Genomic DNA, 23362 nt, shown 5'->3' on the forward strand with positions numbered 1-23362 from the left:
AAGAAAGCAAGTTGCTATTCTCATAAAATATAGCCATGTACAGATGTATCCTCCTACACCTATCCTTATTGTGCCAAATAGTGCGAGAAGCCTGGCACGATCTACAAGCTCTGCTGCTTACTCACATCTGTGCCACATAAAAATTCACTTATCGTGTCCTAGGTAGTTAGGAGTAGTATTTTTGTCGCATCTGTATTTAAATATATACAAATATAGATACAGTAACTGTTGCATTCTAAAGTAGGGGTGGGTGCAAAGCTTCCCCCTTCTATGGTAAAGAAATTTTAAGGACCATTTGTACCTCAATATGGCGGTATCTACAGCGGCACACAGGTTTCCATTGCCTAGTGAGATGGGATGGATGAAATTAGTGGGAGGCAGACGGGATACTGGACATCAATATACCAACGCTGGAATCCTGACGCCAGTCAGAATGCCGCTGCCGCCCCGTTGGTAAGTATGCGGGTTAGGGTTAGGCCGGGGATGGAGTGGTTAGGTTTAAGGACCTCCCGGGGTGTGTTAGGCTGCGGGGAGGTTAGGGTTAGGCACCACCCGGGGAGGGTTCGTTGTAGGGTGCGGGAAGGGGAGGTTAGGGTTAGGCACCATCAGGGGAGGGTTATAGCGTTCCCGCTAAGCTGTTTTAGCGGGGCGCGGCACCCTGCCCACCCGGTCACCGCCAGAGAATAGACGACGGGCGCATGCGCCCGGCATCTATTCTCACTGCAGCGCTTGGGGGCTGCCCGGCGTGTCTGTAAGTGCCGGGCACGCCCCCAAGTATGACGAAAAGGGGACGCGTCTTTTCATGGCAACGCCCCTCTTTCGGGCGTGCGCGCACACAAAGTTGCCCTCTCTAGCTCCAGCACCCTGCCTGCCGCCGGAGCTAGAGTGAACACTAGGGTTAGACTACGTAACCAGCCCCTGTTGGGATCCTGAACATCGGGATGCCGCTGTCTGGCTTCTGACCATCGGCACCCCGACCGCCAGTCAGTCGTGTGTATTCCAAATTGGTTTGTTCAGATTAGGCAAGTCAAGTTCCCACAAAAGAACTGGAATTCTCTGACCACATACACACTGGAAACCCATACAGATAGGGCTCTATGTATGCTCTGGGCCCCACAGATAATGAGAAACGCAGATTTGCTGGCACCTTTCTCAAATGTGCGTTGGGGCCTTGTCTTTTTGTGTTTCGGCCCTGAACATCCGAGTAATACTTTGACAGTAAATGTAATGGTGATGATGTCATTAAAAGCATTGCTCACTTCTTTCTTGAGCAGTAGCCCTGAACTTAATAAAAAAATGTTTTTGCCTAAAGTTTACCAGTAAACAGTCTCTGCTTTAATTAATATGCTAGATAACTTTATATGTACTTTTAGCTATAATAACCACAACATAATGAGTTTTTTTTTGTAAGTTGATATTAATGTAAACTTATATTAATGTATTGAATTACTGTTTATCTGCTAGGAGAAGATGCCTTTTTAGGTCACTACTCATATGAAGAAGAATTTATGATGAAAAGTCAGGAGTGTTTTCCTTGTATGAGGGCTGGAATATATGTTTTGCGATTGGAATTAAAGATACAGTAAAAAGGACTCATACTGAAAAAGACAATGGAGAAAACGGTTGTCCCTGCCATTGTGATAGATAAACTTGTATCCACCACTGTAGAAACACCTGCTGATCATTACTTTTCATACAAGGTAACATTACCTTAGAGCAAATGTTTTGCCTAATTGTCTATGTATCCATGTATTTCTTCAATCAAACCACAATCTAACTTAACCTTATGAAGAATTTATTTTCGTACATAAATTGTTGATGCCATGATTAACTGATGGGTAAGGGGATTCCTGGCTAGCTCTCCATCTATGTGGACAGAGTTTTAATTTGTAATCTCATTATACAGGTTGAGTCTCCCATATCCAAATATTCCGAAATACAGAATATTTTCAGCATGACTGAGATAGTGAAACCTTTTCTTTTTGATGGTTCAATGTACACAAACTTTGTTTAAGGCACAAAATTATTAAAAATAAAGTAAATGACCTATAGGCTTTGTTTATAATGTGTATATGAAACAGATTAATTTCATGTATGTACACAAACTTGTTTGAACCACACAGTTATTGAAAATATTGTATAAAATTACTTTCAGGCTGTGTGTAGAAGGTGTATATGAATCATAAATGCATTCTGTGTTTAGATTTGGGCCCTATTCCTAAGACATTTCAATATAGTATACAGCTATTCCAAAATACCATTGGTCCCAAGCATTGTGGATATGGGAGACTCAATCTGTATTATCATTGTTTACCATAATTCGTAGCACTTTAATAATGGTAAGAGAGACAGACTTTTTTTCATATGTTGTAACATGGAAGCATTGGGAGGCGCTGAAAAGTAAACCTTGTCTTTAGGCATATTGGATGCAGTTTGGTTTCCAGTGACTGATGTAGCTTTCTTCATTGGTATAACAGCAGTGCATTGGTCAGTGGTAGAAGTTGCCTTGTATACGGTGGTATGCCATACTTCCACGTCATGTACTGCAGCTGGTAATACTATCAAATTCCATTTGCTTACATTTTCCTACTGCCACTTAATTCCGCTCAAGTCACTGTATTACAGTAGTAGCATTAGAGTGCAGTCTATGGAAATGTCTCAAAATATATGTTGAAAAATGAAGAAAGTGGGCTATTACTAGGACCGAAATCCTCAAATTCTAGAGTGTGACAGTTTCTATAATGTGAGAGAGAATCCTCCAATAGTCTTTAATCAAGATGATCACAGAGAGCAAATCAACACTGTCGCCAAAGAGGAAATAAGGGAATAAAATAGAATTCTACCTGAGTGAGTGAATATGGTATGTTGTGGGCCATGTCCTAGGCTGTGGTGGTTGGAAGCTGCCTTGGGAGGTGCTCATACTAGCGTTCCCGCTAGGATGTTTTAGCGGGGAGCGGCGCCCTGCCCTCCTTCTGGAGGGCAAAAAGCACCCTGCCCTCCAGGAGGAGAGCAAAAAGCGCCCTGCCCTCACAGCCTGCGGGTGCCGTCTTCACCCGCGGGTGGAAAAATGTGCGGTGACCGGTCACCGCCGGAGAATAGACGCCGGGCGCATGCGCCCGGCATCTATTCTCCCTTTCTGCAGCGCTTGGGGGCTGCCCTGCGTGTCCGTAAGTGCCGGGCACGCCCCCAAGTATGACGGAAAGGGGACGCGTCTTATAGACACGCCCCCTTTTCATGACCACGCCCCCTTTTCGGACGTGCCTTCGGCGGGCGCACATGGTTGCCCTCTCTAGCTCCGGCGCCCTGCCTGCTGCCGGAGCTAGAGAGAACTCTATCATACTATGGATTTCTCATTTATGATGCATGACTACACGTCCCAATTTTGAAATCCCCCTCCCATTGTGTACATGGGTTTTACATTCTTAATAAAGCACAAAACCCAATGAGCCGTGGGGTTTCCCCCGCAACTAAGTACCAGCAAAAATCCCTGCCACGCGGGGAAATGCTATTCAACGGAATATCCTTTTTCTCGCACAGAAAAATTGTGATTCAGGCGCGGAAACCCACTGATTGTGCGGAATCCATGGGTTTTTCCCTGCACGCAAATCTGATTGAGGTTTTTCTGCGGACTAGAGCTGCGAGGTTTATTCCGAGGTTGGGGTAATCCCCGCTAATTGAATTGCTTCGGCATGGCAATTAGCTGCGGGGTAAACCCTGCAGCGAATTGAATACCCCCAAGTGTTTTATATGCATAACATGCCTACAATAAACAATAATTATCACTAAGACAATTTAAATATACAGGCTCCCTTGAGAAGCCCATAAGGCGATTGTCCAAGGGGAAATCTTGCAATACACTTCCCGGCATAAGAAATTGCAGGTCCAGCATCCCTAACTGCCACTAATGCTAATGCTAACGTACCCACTCGTGAAATGTGCTGCCCAACTGTCTCAGTAGAGGGTGGACCTGCAATCTCTTATGATTGAATGGAACCTTCAAAATGGCCTCACAAGCTATTTATTTTATTTTATTAAAGTTAAAACTTGATCTTTGTTTATATGCTTAGGGTCATACAACAATGTCTTTACACAATTCTATACTGATTTGTAGAATTTGGTTACCCCACTGATATGGATGTACCCACTCCTGCTCCCTACCTAGAGTTGATGAGGCCTTGTCCCGTCTGCTCAGTGTGGGTATCAATATGTAACCTAACACTTAAATCTCAAAAACAGTCAAGCTCTGGGTCCCGATGGGTACCCAATGGCATAATATAAGACTTTTGCCCAACACCTGACCCTCACTGGTCCAGTTGTTTAACAAGGTTTTGTATGGCGTAAAATTTCACCCCGACTTTTAACTACAGTCTCCCTCCATACTGAATATGGATATTAAACTGTTCACTAAGATTTTGGCTAATAAGTTGGAGTTCTGCCGTCTTTGCTTGACCCTGACCAAGTAGGAATTGTGGCAATGTAGTGATGACTTACACCAGTAGTTATCATAGGGATGACAATCCAAGCCAAGAACAGTAAAAACCTTTCTCCTCATAACAGATACAGTAAAGAAAGAGATGGTTCTGGGGCTTCTTAATTGTCCGTAAGTGTTTCATGATTACATTTTCAGATAGACCATAAAAAATAATAAAAATATATAGTGCACACTGTGATATAAATTAGCACATTAAAAATAAAATCAAATAAAAACTCACTCCGTCGGCATGATATACAAGCGTTGGACAATTCTCACGCTCCGATGTCCTACGGTGGTTGTGCAAGCAACAGTTTGTGTTAATCTGAGTTGGAACACATTCCGAATCATCTCAGTTGTGATACCAGGATAATAGGAATCCCTCTTCAGCGTTCGGTCACTCTCCGGTATAGAGGGCAACATCCAGGCATGGGATCTGAAGCTGCCCATCCACTAGGCGATATTTGCAAGCGATTGCACAATAACAACGTCGTTATCGTGCAATCGCTTGCAAATCGTGCATGCATCGTGCACATTTATGTCAGAAACAACCAGCGATGCGCGCACCTGCTGGCCATTTCCGACATCCATCATCGTGCAAACATGCTGCTCAACCTGACGATAACGTCAGGTTGAGCATGTTTGAAGATGATCGATTGAGCCTGCACTGAACGACTGCTCGTTCAGTGCATCTCATCACAGACAGACAAACGACTGCACGATTACAATGTCGTAATCGTGCAGTCGTTTTCAGCTCGTCTAGTGGATGGGCAGCATTACCCTCTGTACCTGAAAGTGACCTTCTGTATGAAGGATGGGACGCCATTAGATGCTATCTTGCTAAGGCCTCTAAGTGTAGCCATTAGGAAACCTGTTTTAATGTATACTTCTGTTGGTGCTTAGTGTCGGTCAAACTTCATGCTATGTTCCCCACAGTGTCTCTTTTTGGAGACTAAGGGCCTGATTCAGAGCCGCTCGTTCGCTCCGAGCGATGTTCGCACAACTGCGCATGCGTATGGGTCATAATGCGCATGCGCCAACCAGTCAGTGCGGTCGGAAATCGAGCGCTCGCAAAATAGCGAGTGCCTGCTAATTTGAGTGACAGGATGAGGCGTTTGTGGGTGGTAACAGGGGAAGGTGCTTGAAAACGGGGAGTGGTGATCCGAACGCAGGCGTGCCAAACGGTCAAAACGGGCGTTTTAAGGGTGTGCATAATTAACAAAGCAGCGTCATCGGCCACGTCACTTGGTTGTCTCTTAGCCTGAACTGTTCGCATGATTGCGGTAGGAAAATCCTACCACAAGCACTGCTAGCAGTCCAGACGCCTTTCGATGTACTCGATTAATCTAATAGCGGAGATGTTGTAGGATGCGAGCGGCCAGGGGGCGTCTTTACAAAATAGCGAGCGCATGTTTCGTTCGCTCGCTCGCTCAGACAAAAGAGGCGTCAACAGACCGCAAAGAGCGAGTGCTTAATTTAAATAGCCAGCCCCTTTTTCTGAATGAGCGAGCGCAAATAGCGTCCGGCTCTGAATCAGGCCCTAAGGCCTGTATTCAATTTGGAGCGAAAAGCCGGAATCGGAACACCCCAGAAAATCACTTTCCATTTGGGGGGCGAAAAAAAAATAAATGGTGGGGGACAAAGTTAAAAACTAGCGAACTAGACTCCCGGGGGGTCCCCAAGTATGCCCCATGTGTTTTATTTCATTGCAGGTGCTTGCGGCAGGTGGATTTTTCAAGATTTTTTTTTTAAACTTAACTTTAGCAACTTTAAAATATCCTGGCCCCCATATACAAGTACCCCAAATTTGCTGGGATAAGTTATTCTCTGCAAAAAAACCTCCCGAATACTATTCTTCACCACTTATACAAAAATGCTATTTAGCAGCTATTGAGGCCGTTAAAAAACATCAAATCCCTTCAGCAAGCCAAATCGGGGGTAACCATAGGGAACCCCCATGTCAGAGCATCTTTTGGGGGGGTGTCAGGCTGATTTCCCCAAATCTGACAGGACTTTCCGCTTGTTTCAGTGTTGCCGGGTCCCGTTTTCACCTACTTTCAAATTGAATACTGGGTAGAGCGGGCACGCGTGCAATACTTTTCCGCGTGCGAAGTAGGCGGAAAGTCCGGGAGTCGAAAAAGTATCGCGGGTGCGAATCAAATTGAATACGGCTCTATGTGGGGAGGATGCCATTTTTTTCCATACGTGATGGACGTGTCCTGTACTGCAACCATTCTGAAAGTTTGTATGGTTCACGATTGAGCGTACTGTAGGTATTATTTGCATATTTGCCTATGGACCTATCAATAGCCCTGTTGAAAAATATCAGCAAACGCCAGGACAAACTACTTGTCCTCATCTGTAACAATGTTAAATCTACAATAACTAAACAATGGAAATACCATTCTTGCACAAAATATGTGGCTTTCATGGAGTACAAAAACAATCTTGATACCAAACATCATGAAATATGGCCACCAAATTGCCTTGCATTTGCAAGCTATCCCCAGACCCTGCCGATCCCCCTTCACCCCACTTCAACCTATTGGTGCTGCCACTGGTTGCTACGCATCCCCTTCCCAGCCTCCCTACCTTTTTTATTTCTTATTTGTGAAAATACAGAAACATATGAAAAACAAATGGAAAATTGACAGAGTGTGTGTGTGTGTGTGTGTGTGTGTATGTATGTATTGTGATAGGATCACTGGTAAAGTGGTCTGTGACAGGGACATTTATCCCAGATTCCTGTCCTATGTGTTTAAAACCCCCAGGAGAAAGTCTGCAGTGTAGCAGGCTTGAGTTTCAGCTTTTTGAAAAGCCGGTTTGGGACCTGGGGGTTGTGGGTGAGAGGAGAGGGAGGGCTCCACCCACGGCCACTCCAGGTTTTGGTTCTCGCAGCCTGGTAACAGGCTTGTTAGGGTTTCCACCTGAGAGTGGCCAATATAAGCCTAGTTTGGATAGGGCTGATTGTCTCACCTGGGAGAGCAGGCAGGAAGTTTGCTCAGAGACACTTGAAAAACCCATTTGTGAGTACTGTGTTGTGCTTTGTTGCTGGCGAGGGCATTAGGCCCTGCCAGGTTCTGGTAGTGAGGGAACTACCTGTGAAGTTAGTGCCCCGACAGGGCTAGGATTTATATTTGTTTTCTTTATATTTCTGTCATTGTACAATAAAGACTGGCGCCGACCAGCTTGTACTTGCATCCAGACTGGTGTGCTGCTTCCCTGCTGCTGTGTGTGTGTAAGGAAGGAGTCCTCTACCCAGGAGAGGGACCCCCTAACCTAACTGTGTGTGTGTATGTATGTATATATGTATATATATATGTGTGTGTGTGTGTGTGTGTGTGTGTGTGTATATATATATATATATATATATATATATATACACACACACACAATAAATTATTTTGTTGCTGCCTATTGTTCTATTTCTGTATTGTTCCCTTGTTCTTTGTACAATTTGCCAATATTTTATGTAGTGGCTGATATGTTGTGAGGCACTCACATGCTGTGTTGTAACATCTATGTGAATCTAGCCCAGTGACACACAGTACAAAGTACTCGCTGCTAAATGCTTCCATGTGAGTAAAATTGTGACCTTTACACTGAAAAGACCAGAAGCCATGTACCAACCTGTACAAGTTCGGTTTTGTGCATGAGTCAAATTATTGATATTCCAGTAATAAGCCCTACAGTTCAGTGATGAACAACATAATATATTTCCAAGTGACCCATTGCCTTTTTATAGAAGCACATAAAGCTTCTGGAATGTTTTCTCTCCAAGATACACTGTTGTGAGGAGAAGTTGAAATACATTGCATCTATACCATGAGGGTTTACCGTGCTTAGCTAATGTTAAAAGATGCTGCTGTAATAGGCACCACTCTTTGTAATTATTGCATGAGAATATTTATTGCAATATTTATTCATTATAACTTCAGCAAATTTTCTCTTGGTCTGTATTTTGCACTTAATTCATGGTAAATTCATTTGGAGTGAATTACAGTAGCTATTGCATGGTTTTTCTAACTATATAAAAACTGTAGTCACGAGTGTACAACCCATTTTAGCCATTTATTAATCTCACTGTTAAATGAAATGTAGCCACTACAGATGTGCAGGCTCGGTTGATTTTTCCCACCAAATTCTGATCTTTCCCACCAAATTTCGGACGGACAGACATCTTTCATGGACAAAAGTTCATGAAAGATGACTTTTTGCCTTTTTCTGAGAGCTGAAATTTGGCAGGAGAGATCAGAATTTGGCAGGAAAATCTGAACTAAGGCCCTCATTCAGAGCCGCTCGCTATTTGCGGTCGTTCGTTCTAAAACAAGGGGTGGCTATTCAAATGAACCGTTCGCTAATTGCGGTCTGTTCACATCTCTAAGTCTGAACGAGCGGTTGTAATTTTTAAAAATACGCCCCCTTGCCGCTCGCACCATACGTCATGTCCGCTATTTATTAGATTAATCGAGTACATCGAACAGCGTATGAACTACTCGTTATTCTTGTGGCTGGTTTTTTCAACCGCTATTTTGCGAGCAGTTCTGAGTAAAAAATAAAACAAGTGACGTGGTCAATGACGCTGCTGTATTAATTATGCACTCCCTTAAAACGCCCGTTTTGACCTTTAAGCACGCCTGTGTTCGAATTCCACACCCCTGTTTTCAAGCACCTTTCCCTGTTACCACCCACATACGCCTCCTTCTGTCACTCAAAATAGCAGGCATTCGCTATTTAGCGAACAAACGATTTTCGGCCTCACTGACTGGTTCGCGCATGCGTATTAAAATCCGTACGCATGCGCAGATGTGCGAACATCGGTCAGAACGAACGAGCGGCCGCTTACGAGCGGCTCTGAATCAGGGCCTAAGCCTGCACATCTCTAGTAGTCACATTTTCGATGTTCACAAGTTTGTGAATTAGAAGAGGGGCAGCGTGATGTTGAATCTGCCATGTTGTCATGCTACTAATGCAATCTGCATTACCGTAACCTTCAAATGATTCTCCAGGATTCTACTTTCACAGAGATGTACACAATTCTCTTGTGCAAGCTCAGAAAAATGTGTTGTTTTTTTTTTTTTTTTTGCTTTTTATGTTTTAGTATTCAGTTTATCTATAGTACCATTTCTTATTTCATTTGAAGTATTTTACATGTATAGACCTGCTGCTCTTCTAGGGTCAAGCAAACAATTAGGCAAACTGTGAAGAGGGAAGCAGTCATAAACAAACATGGCTCCATTTATTTTTTCAGGAGAATCTTATTGGATCTCTGCTGGCCATATTTGGACATCTTCTTATCAGTATTGCACTAAACCTACAGGTAAGAAAATTAGAAATTATAAATAACAGATGGAACGAGAGACTGACTAACAGGACAATGCTTTGTACACACTGTGTAGTGGGCTGCTATACCAGTGTCTGGCTCAGGAACTCCACTTCTACTACTATCTGGGGTAATAGAGGGGCATTTTTTAATTTTTTTATTTTTTAGTACATATTGGTTTTACAAAATGTCTAGGAAAGTGAACAGATATGTAAGAAAAAGCACGTGTGTGAATGAAGAAACAGCAGACTAACAGTGATCTACCTAGTTTTCTGTAATGTGACAGGGTAACGTGTAACTTTAGTTGCTGAAGCAAGGGAATCTTCAACAAAGCATTCATATTCTGTAACGCATGTAACCCCTGAAGGCATCTAAAGCCGTGAGCACTTCACAGCATACACCCACTCTGTGTACTCAGCAAGTTAGAGAAGGCCTCTTGCACGCTTTACCACGCTTTACCAAGTTCCTGTATAGCATAATAGATGTAGATCATGCTTCCTATACTTGGCCATACTAACAGATCTAGGCTGAAGTTAGTTGCATTTATATTAGTTACATTTTTAGATCCAGTTTTTAATACAGTATATAGTAACATAATATTTCATTAAGATACTACAATATAACAGCACCACCTCATGGTTATGTCAACACAAAAGTATAGTGTACTTCTTTTTGCATATACCAAGTAATGAACGTTGAACGATTGACCTCTAGCTGTGGTGGAACCCTGTGTTATCCAGCTATAAAATTACCTTTTATTGTTGCAAGAAGTAAATCCATCAGTCTAAAGGTGCATACACACTAGACGATATGCTCCCTGAGCGATATCGTGTAGTGTGTCCCCGGCAGGCTGTGCTCAATGTCGTTTATGACATTGAGCACAGCCGCTGAACGATATCATTAACGATATCGTTCAGCGCCGGGCTCTCTCCCCCATTCCCTGACATGCAGCAACCTGACGAGATCGTCAGGTTGGCCTGCATGTCAGCCCGATGAACGATGATGACGAACGACCCGCGGGAACGCGCGTCGACGTTATCGTTCATCTTTTTGAGCTTAAAAATGGACGATAAAGTGGACGACTGAACGATAACGATATCGTTATCGTTCAGTCGTCCACTTTATCGCCCAGTGTGTACGCACCTTAACACTTATTTTTCCTTTCTTCTCTAATTGAAAACACAGGGAATCCCTGCAAAAATGCTATTGGCTGCAGGGCTCACAGCCAGATCCCATTGGCTGCAGGGCTCACAGCCAGATCCCATTGGCTGCAGGGCTCACAGCCAGATCCCATTGGCTTTCAAAACTGGTCCTCTTGTCCTATAGCACAAAGAACACACTTAAGTGCGATCACTGGCAATAGTACAGAAGAATTGGCTCTGATTGTTGATAGCACCATGACTTTGGATTTTGCTTTATAAAAACAAAAGCCTAATATTTCCTTGTAGAATTTAGATGCATAATATCTGTGCAAGGCAATGTTATTCCAACAATCTTGATCATCTTCCTGCAGCTCTGACATATTTTGTGCGTAGATAGATAGAATTTCTTACTACATATGACACACAATTGAAAGACCAAGTTTTTATGTTAATCAATGTTATTTCTGAAAGACCACCCTATCCTTTATTCCCTTCTAGATGGCATGACAGCACAAGTTAGAACTAACCACATTTTCTGTTATTAGAAATACAGCCATGTACGGTTGGCTGGCTCCAAAGACCCTCGTTCATACTTCAAGACGAAGACGTGGTGGCTTGGTCTCTTTCTGATGATATTGGGAGAGATAGCAGGGTTTTCATCTTATGCCTTTGCTCCTCTGTCTCTTATTGTTCCCCTCAGTGCTGTCTCTCTCATAGGTGAGTAAAATAGTGAAAAGACTTCCTTGTATTTCGTTTTGTTGTCTCTACTAATATGTTTGATTAGTCTTATGGTACTGCTGGTTCCTGAAGAATAGAGCAGAAAACCTTTTTTGATCTGATATACAAATTGGTCTCTACTGCTATGTGTGCACATTTTTAATGTCTGCTTATTCTTTCAGAGTTGATGTTTTGTCTGACATCCTTCAAACCAGACGTGTTCTTTCCCCTTTTAAGACAATAAATGTGCATGCTTTAATGGGAACTTCTGTTTACATTCATTTTGAATTAAACGATGGCATGTTCTAGCTCTGTTATTGAGCATCTTTGAAGCTCTGAACTGTTGGGCTTATTTTTGCCCCTGTCGTAATAGATCTGTGCTTAATTGTTTGTTCTGTAACTTTTTCCTATTACAATCTCATCTTCATATAGCCATAGGCTTTTTAAAAAAAAGCTTGTGTAACAATAATCCTAGATGTAATAAAGTTCTATTAGTGTCTAATGGCACTCATACATCAGTGATGGATTGTTGCAATTCCCTGATTCCCAGAAGCCAGGGTTGGGGCATCAGGAATATCCAACATATTGGATTTCCATGATTTGCCGATCCCAACCACAATGATAAGGATCGGCAAATCGGACAGTTATGACAAGCAGAACTTCTAATAGATCGCTGATTATCGATGTCCACCGATCAGCAGATTGGAAAATTGTGGTGCATCTGCACCACAGTTTGACCTGTCAGTGCATTTTGTTCCTGGACCAATTTGAGTGTGGCTCATCAATGTTCCTAGAGCTATTATGTGTTCTGTTTTTTTTGTTTTGTCAGGCATCCTTCAACCTAGGGCGATATTCACACATGTGCTTCCTACCCCTTTTTTATATTTTGAAGAAAACAAAAATGCCTACTACTTTACCAAAGAACCTGGCACATAGGGGCAGATGTACTAAGCTCTGAAAAGTGATAAAGTACCAACCAATCAGCTCCTAACTGTAATTTGTCCAACCCAGCCTGTACCATGGCAGTTAGGAGCTGAGTGGCTGGTAGTTCATCAATTTCCAAATGATCACTTTCCAGAGCTTAGTACATCTCCCCCATAATATCTATGTAAAAATAATGTTTTTAATGTGATGTTTTTTTTTCCTTCTCAGCTAGCTCAATCATAGGCATTATATTTATTAAAGAAAAATGGAAACCCCAGGAATTCCTGAGTGAGTACAACATTTCTGCATAAATAACATTTATTCATCCTATATGTATTTTTCATTAATCACCTTTGCAATTGTCAAAAGTATAAAAAGCACAATGTATTCGCAGCCATACTTTTTGGAAAATATCTTTCATTAAGGATCACAATTGTCTAACATATAAACTATTGCACAGGTTCTCAAACTCTGTCATCAGGACCCCAAATGGTGCATATATTCTAGGTCTCACAGAATCACAAGTGAAATAATTAGCTTCACCTGTGTATATATTAAAATGTGTCAGTGAGTAATGTATACACCTGTGCACCTGCTGGGTGACCTGGAAAACATGACCTGTGTGGGGTCCTTAGGACCGAGTTTGAGAACCACTGAAATATTGTATTGGCTTAGTTTGCCTACCTCTGGGTTGCAATAGCGATTACGCATGCAGTCTCACTGTGATAGTACCGATGGTTTTGCAGTCTTGCTCACATACTATCGAGTACCATCGTAGCCTCACGCACATTTGCACAAGCTCTGACCTTACTCAGGAATTGCTAACTTAATCGCACGCTATGAGTCCTCAAGCCTCATACGGCATCGCAGTGGATAATTTATGCACGCCCATGTAACGGCGTTCAAAAGCCCTGGCACTCCTTCGTTTTGCCAACCACCCCCCCGTCATCTCCCACAAACTGCACTTCCTGTCAATCACTCTGTGATGGGTCTGCATAGTCACTCTGATCGCAGTGGCCGGTTTGGGCACTGCGATGCATGTGCAGAACGCAACAGTCGGACGAATACGTGCGTAATCGCAGTTGCGTTCGGTAATGAATCAGGCCCTAAATTAGAGATGTTTGACTCGCATGAGATATACACACAGGGCCTGCCACATCTAGCGATTTATTTTATTTATTTTTTTGCATACTTTTATTTTATGTTTATTACTTTTAAAAAAAAAAAATTTCTTTTTTTTTTCTTTTTGCCCTGTTCACTCTGTGTTTGTTTTATTTAAACATCTTGGGAGTGCGGGCTTGTACAATGCCATTTGATTTTTTTTTCAGGAATCTTCAGGTTTTTTTCTCATTCTACTAATCCAAATTTATTTATCTATTTTGAACAAAAATCATTTTCAATCACTTTACCACAACCTACTCATTATATGATTTACTTACACATTTTCAACTAACCAGATCTCCTCTGATATGTATGTGTGTGTGTTCTCTCTCCATCCTCCCGAAGGACGTTATATCTTGTCCTTTTTAGGCTGCGGGTTGGCGATCATTGGCACATATTTGCTGATAACATTTGGACCTAATAGTCACGAGAAGATGACTGGAGAGAATATCGTCCAACATTTAGTCAGCTGGCCTGTTTTGCTGTACATGGTAGGTCCCATAGCTATTACCTGTCTTCACAATGATCAGCACGGAACGTAACTGGCTTACAAACACAAATCTAATCTACAGCCAGATTTAAGCTTGGGGTCTACTGTAGTCAATTATATGGAACTATGATATAACACAATTGTCAATCACTTTATAGGCCCATACAGGTGTGGTATATTATTTAGACATTCAAAATATAGATAATCATAATATAGACACCATAATGTCGACAGGTACATTATGTCGACAATCAAAATGTTGACATGGCCTATATGTCAGCAATCAATCAATCAATATGGAGACAGACATAATGTAGACAATATATAGACAGGATAAAATGTTGACAGTTAAATGTAGACAGTCATAATGTCAACATAGCTAAAATAATGAATAATGTGACCAGTCATCATAAACTAATGTAAAAGATATTTTCCAATTGATAGAAGTGCATCCCTGCTGGCATGTCAGCTATACAGTCATATTTCCCTAAATGTCACATAATAAAAATCACTTGTCCACTCCGACGCTAAAGAACTGAGTACAGGATAGCTGCCCACCCGTATTTGCCACACCATAAATTAATTGTTGCATTCATTATTCTAAACACAGTCATGGTAATGCTAAGCCCCATCACCGCATCCTAGCATCCTCCCAACTTCAACAGAGTTGAGCAACATTCATATTGCATTTATATCTGAAACAAGGTTCATATGGTCAATGCATGCTAAAATGATACTGCAGAGTCACTTGCTACATTTTCTGTAATACAATAGTATATTCTACCTTTTTCAGTGATGTTCACCTAGTTTTGGATCTCTAATTTATCTTTTTATTTTAGCTTATAGAAATCCTGGCCTTTTGTTTCCTGCTCTATTACTACAAACAGAAGAACGCAAATTACATGATCATCATATTACTGCTGGTTGCTTTGTTAGGTAACTGTTGCCACTGCTTTTATTCTACTACTCCGTCTTTATTTTTAGCATATAATATATACCTATGTTACAAATGACACTAATAAAAAAGAATGTGGCCATTTACATATGCATGTGTGTCTTGCTAAGTACGTACTGATATTTGAATTGTTGATGATTGTATTGCAAATTTTTCAGCCCAGACAGTCACTACTCACTAAGGGCCTGATTCAGGTTTGGGAATAGAGTAAGAAAGAGCAAGTAACTGTGCATCTTGGTAAAACCTAGGGATGGACATCGGAAGCCGATTGTTAGCAACCATCGATGTTTCCAATTCGATGGAAGTACTTTTTCTTCTTCAGGGTCCATAGCCTCCACAGGGAGACCTTGGGGTGTAGGTGATGGATCTGGATCCCTGGCACAATGCAATTAAAGCTTTCAACTCCCATGATGCATTGGTCCATCCTCTCTGTACCCCGCCCCCGAGCCAGAGGCACCCCAGTTTTAGTTGGTGCCCGGCCGGAGTCGAGTCACTGTTAACGCAGGGGGGCTGCTTACCAAAGCTATTTATTTTATGGTCTTATTCGTTTTTTGGACTATCTTCAGAGCGCGCAGCGGCAAACTGTCCATAGGACGTCTGCGCTGCCGCAACGCCAGTACTGATCTGGGGATCTCAGCGGGCCTCCGAGGTCTGTGCTAGCCAGGCCCCGTGGGAGAGCTCAGACTGCAGCCGGACGCACGGGGACAGGTAAGGCGGGAATTAGATGGTTGCCAGCCATCGGATGCAGCTTTCTAATGCCCATCTGATGGCTGGCTGTGGGAGAAAGCACACATAGCAGAGCAGCTGGAGAATAGATGCCGTTTTCATACTGGTAGTAATTTCCTGTAGTGCTCTGGTATGTTTAATACTTAAAAGAAGCGCTCTTGCGCTGAGGATGAATGGGACTCGCTTTTTTTGATGAGCAAGATGAGTCCCACTCGTCCTTATCTCTGTGGCTAAGGGAAAAAAAATAGTTTTTCTTGTTCCCCATACTAATCTTCCCCTTAGTCACAGATTCACGCAGATGTAGTATTGCTGGGTTTTTGTTTTATTAGAGGTATGCATGATCCGTGTCAAACCATTTTTTTTTTTTTGTACGATCAGGGGCCTTAGCAGAACGGCAGACTAGATACAGAGATTGGCTGTACTTTGTACCGCATTATGTGCATATAACTAAATGCATATACTCTCCTATATGCAGAATTGTACGCAACTCTGTGACCTGACTACCACATTCAAATGCTTAGCTTCATAGCGGCCCTCATCAGTGGTGCAAGTAGTTTTAACTTTTAGTGGTTTGTGCATGAAAAATGGGCGTAGCCACGCCTCACGGGGGGGCATGTCCACACACCTGCCCATTTATAGTCACCCTGGGGGCATGACACTGGGTCTGTCTTGCTGTCGATCGTTGTGACCCTCTAATCGGCATAGCTATTGGTGCCAGCAGAAATGTGATAAAGGGTACGGTGTACCGGCCCATAGCACCTTACTTGCATTAGCTCTTTATCTGGTGCACACATCTGTAATAACGCGTTTGTATAAATTGCAGTTATCCTTTTACCTCTTACGCACCTTCTGCAAGCTTAAATGTGACCGACTTCCAGGAAGTTCTGCATCCTCCTTGGTTGTGTATGTTCAGTTTCTCGCGGCATGTGCATGGTGACAAATTATGTATGCAAAATTGACTGCATTCAACTCTACATCAGACTCATTTTGATCTAAATGAACCTAGAGCAGTGGTTCCCAAACTGCGCGCCGTGGCACCCTGGGGTGCCTTGGGACACTTGCAGGGGTGCCTCAGGTTGGTGGTCCAGCACCAAATCAAATTATTTATGGTCAATGTAATGTAAATATGTGGACAAATAGAAGCGCAAACCTGTCACCTACTACATACTTGAGCCTAAGGATGACAGGTCAGCACAATTTACTTTACTACACTTTTCCCTGAATTTCTCAATAACATGTTATGATGGAGAAAGAGAAAGTAAGTTTAACTAGAAGTAAGACAAAGCAGACCAACCACACAAAAAACTACCTGTCCAAAATACAATGAAAGAAAGGTGTTACTTTACCTTTTGAAGGCCACTGCCTGGGGCTGGTTTTGTCTTTTGAGATTCAGGAGGTCATGTAACAGTCTGTACCTAAACTGAGTATAAAGGCAAACACAAACTATTCGCACTATAAACATCCGAGCAGTTACTTGGCATTACTCACAATGAAACGCTGGAAGCGCCTGTACCTTACGGATATAAACAGATTTGATCACAAAAATATTTTTTATTCTAGGCTCAACAACAGTTATCACTGTAAAAGCCTTAGCTGGTATGATCATTGTCTCCATACAAGGCACCATGCAACTGGGATATCCCATATTTTACATCATGTTTGTATGTATGGTGGCTACTGCCATTGCACAAGCATCGTAAGTACTTATCTCACATTTATAAAATTGTTTTTTGACATGTTTATTTTATCCTTGTAATTAGTAATGTGATGCTGGGACCTCTGTTTCCTAGGGTAAACCATTTGGCCCCAGCAATTATCTTCTACAGAAATTCTGGTCATTTTGGGGTATAAGCTTGGCTTGTTTGGTCAAAATATGTATGCAACTTCCCATGCAAGTGACAAGCAAACCAAAGCATAAAAACACAGCAGAAACTTAGTCCTGGACTAAGCTGGGGGTACACACTACAGGATATGTGTACCCAGAGATACACCGGGCGACCCCAACCCCCTCCCCCCCGCCACATCGGGCGGCTGGAACACATTAGACTATCCGGTTTCCAACCATCATGTGATCATCGGCCGCATTGTCATGTAGGGACAACCTGACTATGCAGCCGAAGACCCCACGGGACTGCGCAACAGCTGACATATTAGGTACACACTACACGATTTAGATGATATATCGTTCCAATCTGTCGGAATCTGGCATATCGTCCGAGAAACCAAATAGTGTGTACCAGGCTTACCAGTGTGAAGCCCACCACTTTTCCAACGTTGTTTTCCCATCAAGCTTTCACTGGCAGGTTAACCACCACTGTTTCCCCCCATGCAGTTGGAGACTGAATATGAACTTTTACCTCCTTCATATTAGGCTGAACACATATGTTGCCTACTAAAAGGACAGCTCTAATAAAAATATGTTTTCTATATTTTTCAGATGCTTTCAAGCATATGTGCTATTTCTAGTTTATGGAACACTTTGAATTACCATGTGTCCTCATATACCTAGCCTCAGTACCGAGTCTTTAATTTTGCGTCTCTTATTCGTATCGCAGACACAGCAAACGCCACTCCATCTGTACCAGAGATGCTGAGCTGCGACTTTAACCACAGAGCAATTTGTGTTTAAATATGTACAAAGTCGCAGATGAAGCGCAATGAAACTTGGCATGGAAAAATCGCACCACATTGCGATTCAGATGCACATTGTAGCGAAAAAGACGCCCATAGCAAGCAGAGTGCCGAGAAGGTCTGTTTGGCGCAACTGCGTCAATAGTGTATGAGGCGACATCCATAATGATTAGAATTAGGCCGCATTTCTGAGTTGTTACCAAGCACACACGATGGAATTTAGCAGGGAAAAACGTGCCATAGCCAGTCACAAAACAAAAATCTCTGGGTGTCGCCTGTAGTGGCAGCTCTCAGTATATAATGGGAGGTGTAAAAACATATATCGGTTGTGTTACACTACATATAAGTAGTTTGATCTATGCAGCCATTAATTTCAGTTTGGGCAGCCAGAATCTGTTTTTGATCTGAGATCATAAACATCTCTGCTGCTCTTAATCTTGCATAATTTAGCATTTTTACACATTATTATTTAAATCTAAATCTGAAATAAATTAAAGATTAGGTTATTGGTTTAGTTGGAAAATTGTGATCTATCCTCACCTGACTTCTTCACAAGGCTCTATAAGATTCCTCAGTGACTAGCTCTGTCAGTAGGTGTGCAATGTGTGACTGAACTTTTAGCAGGAGGATGACTGTTTTGAAGTTCTTGTAAGAATATAATTTCCTTTTTGTATCAAATTTCGATGGAATACTAAACTTGGTGGTATTAATCTCATCAGAATTATAAGTGATGCTTCAGTCACTGACCTAGTTGCTTCAAGTTCTCTTTTGTTAGATGACTTGTCGGCTGTAATTGAGGTAACAGATGTACCATATTACATATACTACAAATCCCCACTAGGTGGTGCTGCATTGCTTTTTAAAACCTTAATAAATATTATATGCCTTCTCACTCATTGGAGTCCATTGTTTCCAGGTGGTCATAAGTCAAAATGTCTGTGGTTCACGCCTGAACTTGGGAGCATGGGATCTCTTTATACATTTTTAACAGTGTCTCACATTATTCACCGTTATTTAGCACCATTGTCTATCTATGCTTAAGAAAAAACTGATATTTATTTATACACATTTGGCTAATTCCCTGTTTTCTCCTGGAGCACCTCACAGCTAGGAAGATTGAAAGAGGGTGGCAAGATGGATATGTAGCCAACCATATACAGATCGATACCCAAATACTTTGAGAAATTACAAGCAAAGTTCCCTTATATGTCTATTGATACCTCCAGCGCCGGCATGATATACTTTCATACCTGGCTATATAAGTCTGTCAAATTCTCTCTTGCAGATTTCTGAGCCAGGCATCTCAACTTTATGATTCTGCCCTACTTGCAAGTGTTAATTATTGCCTTTCTACCACACTTTCTATTTCTGCAGGTAAGCTTACAGTGGGTGAGTATATTGTAGTATGATAGAGTTGTAATGTACTCTGCATATTAAATACTCTAAAGATCATGCCACTATTCGCATGTATGTAAGCCAGGACACTATATATAAAGCAGGGATAGGCCTTGGAGACCTCCTATTTGATGATCCTGTAATCTGCAAGTTACGTATACAAAATGTTAGTGTTATCAATGGCAGAAATATTGTTTACTGGGATTTATGGGATTTTTTAAAATATACCAAAAAAATAAGTATTCATTTACACTTTGGGGCAGATTCAATTATGCGCAGAAGTCGCCGGAACAGGTCCTAGTGACTTCCACACGTTAACCGCCTGTGGAGCTGTAAACATAATCTGCCTACCGTAACTGGTAGACATATTCCCAAAGCTAGCTGCTGACATCAGCTCGCATGGACTTGAATCTGCCCCTTTGTATTATATTGCATGCAGTCTGGGAATAGGATGTGTATAATTCCATCTTCATAAGCTTTCTTTTTACTCTTTATGGTATTATTTTATCATCTTAGGTGCAGTATTTTACATTGACTTCCGCAACGAAGATGTTCTGCATCTGTGTATGTTTGCTTTGGGGTAAGTATAAAAATTTAAATTACAAACAAACAGTAAATTACTGATAGAGCGCTAATTAGGAGTGAATTCCATGTAATAAAAAAGAGCAGCTGTATATAAGAGGGTAGTCAGTCCTCAAAATAGAAAACCCATAAAACAACAAGATAACAGCGCTCAAATAGTAAAAAAGGATATGTAATAGGTAATAAATAGCATATATGTACATTCAATGCATAAAATCAAAACAACATATTAAAAAGCAATCATCCACCAATTATGAGTCTCATCCGTAAATGCTCAGAGGCATATTTGTATTCCAATAGTGGTAAAGTAATTGTGCTGTTATTAGTAGTCCAGACCAAATAATTACCAAGTCCAGTGTCCAATTGTAAGATGGGGTCCTAATTAGCAATGCTGGCAGGCTTTTGCATAGATCCGGTCCCCTGGACAAAGGTATGGCAGTACGCTGGTACAGTAGAGAGCACACTGGATACCATATGGATAGCACTTCTTTGGTTGAGAACAGTGGTGGAGAATACCAACTACAAAAAAAGAGAAGAGAATCTCGCACTGGTATATATTAATTGATTGATTAAATACCAACAATTATAGTGATAAACCTTTAATTTCAGGTATTCTGATGTGTTGGTGGTGCTCCCATGGGAAAGTATATAACATACTCTAAATACAAAAAAATGTCTAGGTTAGAGCTAGAAAAGAATTCCCTTGTCTGGGGCACTCTTAATTACATATAGTGTATTGATGAAAAATAATTAAAACATAACCTTTATTAGTTAAATACCACTAAAAGAAAGCAGGGATATAAATAAGACTCAAAATATTATGACCAAATGGTGAGTCTACCCTGTAGTAAATAAAAACTAAATAGCGGTTGTATGCACACTATCTGCTACCTGGATTTAAATCACATGAGTGTCCAACAATAGGTGATAATATTGATAAGCACTCAAAAATTGGAACTAAAATAACAGTGATAACAATGGCAATTGCCCTTCCAAAATGGTGTTGTGGCAGTGAAACCTTAGGTTTATATGTTCCCCTTATACGTAGATCACTAAATCTCCAAAGACTGTGTAGTGAAGATGTACATAATCCTTATATGTCAAAACTACAAATAGTTCACAAGCATATATCACTACAGTTATGTCTTCACAAACAATGAAACGGGTGAATCCTGAAAACCTGGACTGAATAATAAAGGTATAACCTCTTGCAGATACAATCAGAAACTTTCTGATGCATTATAGTTCCCACATAACATTACTGCATATCTTAATTTTATCCATTTCAGTGTAATTGATCTTTTTTATGCATGAATATGCCTGAAAAGGATCCCAAGCATGTAGGACATAAAGATAGTATGCTAGCTTGTTAGCTTTAACAGTGGAAATCAATGTCAGTGATATCAGTACTGGTATAAAGATATCAATCATATAGCATATTCACTGTACATCAGTTTCCTAAAACATATGTTAGCAATAATGACACTGGTTGTTTGAAGAAAAGCAGGAGAAGCGATGTATATCACATCTGTTAATAGCCACACATATAATGTATCAGGTAGATCCTATTGATCTTAATTGTATAGCAGAAATGCATATCATGCACAGATATAGTCCGAAGTACTCGGATATAGTATAATCACATTGAAATCCTATATCATACCATTACCCCCAACGGAGAGATAGGATAGTAATTCGGAGTATAATACAGCATCCAGTGTCCTGCTCACCTTTTTGCTGTCTAGGGTCATCGCTAGGTGAGAGAGGGATCTTGGGCAATGCTGGTAGAAAGATTAGTAGAGGGGAGGACACTGACCCGAATAGGTGTTAGGCTGTCCTTGTTGCATGTGCAGCGCAAGGACTGGATGTGCCGTCGGGAAAGTCGCTGCCCTTTGAAAGAGAAATACCTTTATCCGGGGAAAGTAAAAAATTATAAGTATAAGGGGAACATATAAACCGAAGGTTTCACGGCCACAACACCATTTTGGAAGGGCAATCGCCATTGTTATCACTGTTATTTTAGTTCCAGTTTTTGAGTGCTTATCAATATTATCGCCTATTGTTGGACACTCATGCGATTTAAATCCAGGTAGCAGATAGTGTGCATACAACCGCTATATAGTTTTTATTTACTACAGGGTAGACTCACCATTTGGTCATAATATTTTGAGTCTTATTTATATCCCTGCTTTATTTTAGTGGTATTTAACTAATAAAGGTTATGTTTTAATTATTTTTCATCGATACACTATATGTAATTAAGAGTGCCCCAGACGAGTGGTGGAGAATAGGCAGCCTATTCTCCACCCCATCCACCTCCACCCCATCTTACAATTGGACACTGGACTTGGTAATTATTTGGTCTGGACTACTAATAACAGCACAATTACTTTACCACTATTGGAATACAAATATGCCTCTGAGCATTTGCGGATGAGACTCATAATTGGTGGATGATTGCTTTTTAATATGTTTAATTTTATGCATTGAATGTACATATATGCTATTTTATTAGCTATTAAATATTTCATGTCTGTTTTACTATTTGAGCGCTGTTATCTTTGTTGTTTTATACAAATTGAAATTAGGTTAGGGGCTCCGGGGGGGGGGACTTAGGGTTAGGCGCCCCCTGGGAAGGTTAGGGATAGGCTAGGGGAAGGGGGGTTAGGGTTAGGCACCCCCCTGGGAGACTTTAGGTTTAGGCTGCAGGGAAGGGGGGGTTAGGGTTAGGCTCTTACAGGGGGGTTAGGCACCCCTAAGGGAGGGTTAGGGTGGGTGGTTAGGTTAGTGAATAGTGGAAATACTTGCCTGTCAGGATCTTCACTGCCGGTCTTCCAGCGTCAGG

General features: G+C 41.5%; 1 protein-coding gene across 3 annotated transcripts in view; it reads left to right on the plus strand.

Annotated features, from left to right (window-relative positions):
* NIPAL3 (NIPA like domain containing 3) overlaps window positions 1–23362 on the plus strand; it is a 30772-nt gene that overhangs the window by 3364 nt on the left and 4046 nt on the right. For 2 of the 3 annotated variants that reach the window (XM_088462530.1, XM_088462531.1), the window contains exons 2-10: window positions 1465–1700; window positions 9723–9791; window positions 11482–11653; window positions 12806–12865; window positions 14084–14229; window positions 15068–15164; window positions 17470–17605; window positions 19826–19914; window positions 20452–20515. In XM_088462530.1, the coding sequence (XP_088318656.1) occupies window positions 1611–1700; window positions 9723–9791; window positions 11482–11653; window positions 12806–12865; window positions 14084–14229; window positions 15068–15164; window positions 17470–17605; window positions 19826–19914; window positions 20452–20515 (923 nt within the window). In that variant the 5' untranslated portion in view covers window positions 1465–1610. The remainder of the gene's footprint in view (window positions 1–1464; window positions 1701–9722; window positions 9792–11481; window positions 11654–12805; window positions 12866–14083; window positions 14230–15067; window positions 15165–17469; window positions 17606–19825; window positions 19915–20451; window positions 20516–23362) is intronic. The other variant, XM_088462532.1, reaches the window with a different exon arrangement.

This window comes from Taudactylus pleione, unplaced genomic scaffold (assembly GCF_031769625.1).
Source record: "Taudactylus pleione unplaced genomic scaffold, aTauple2 ptg000007l, whole genome shotgun sequence".
NCBI lineage: Eukaryota > Metazoa > Chordata > Amphibia > Anura > Myobatrachidae > Taudactylus > Taudactylus pleione.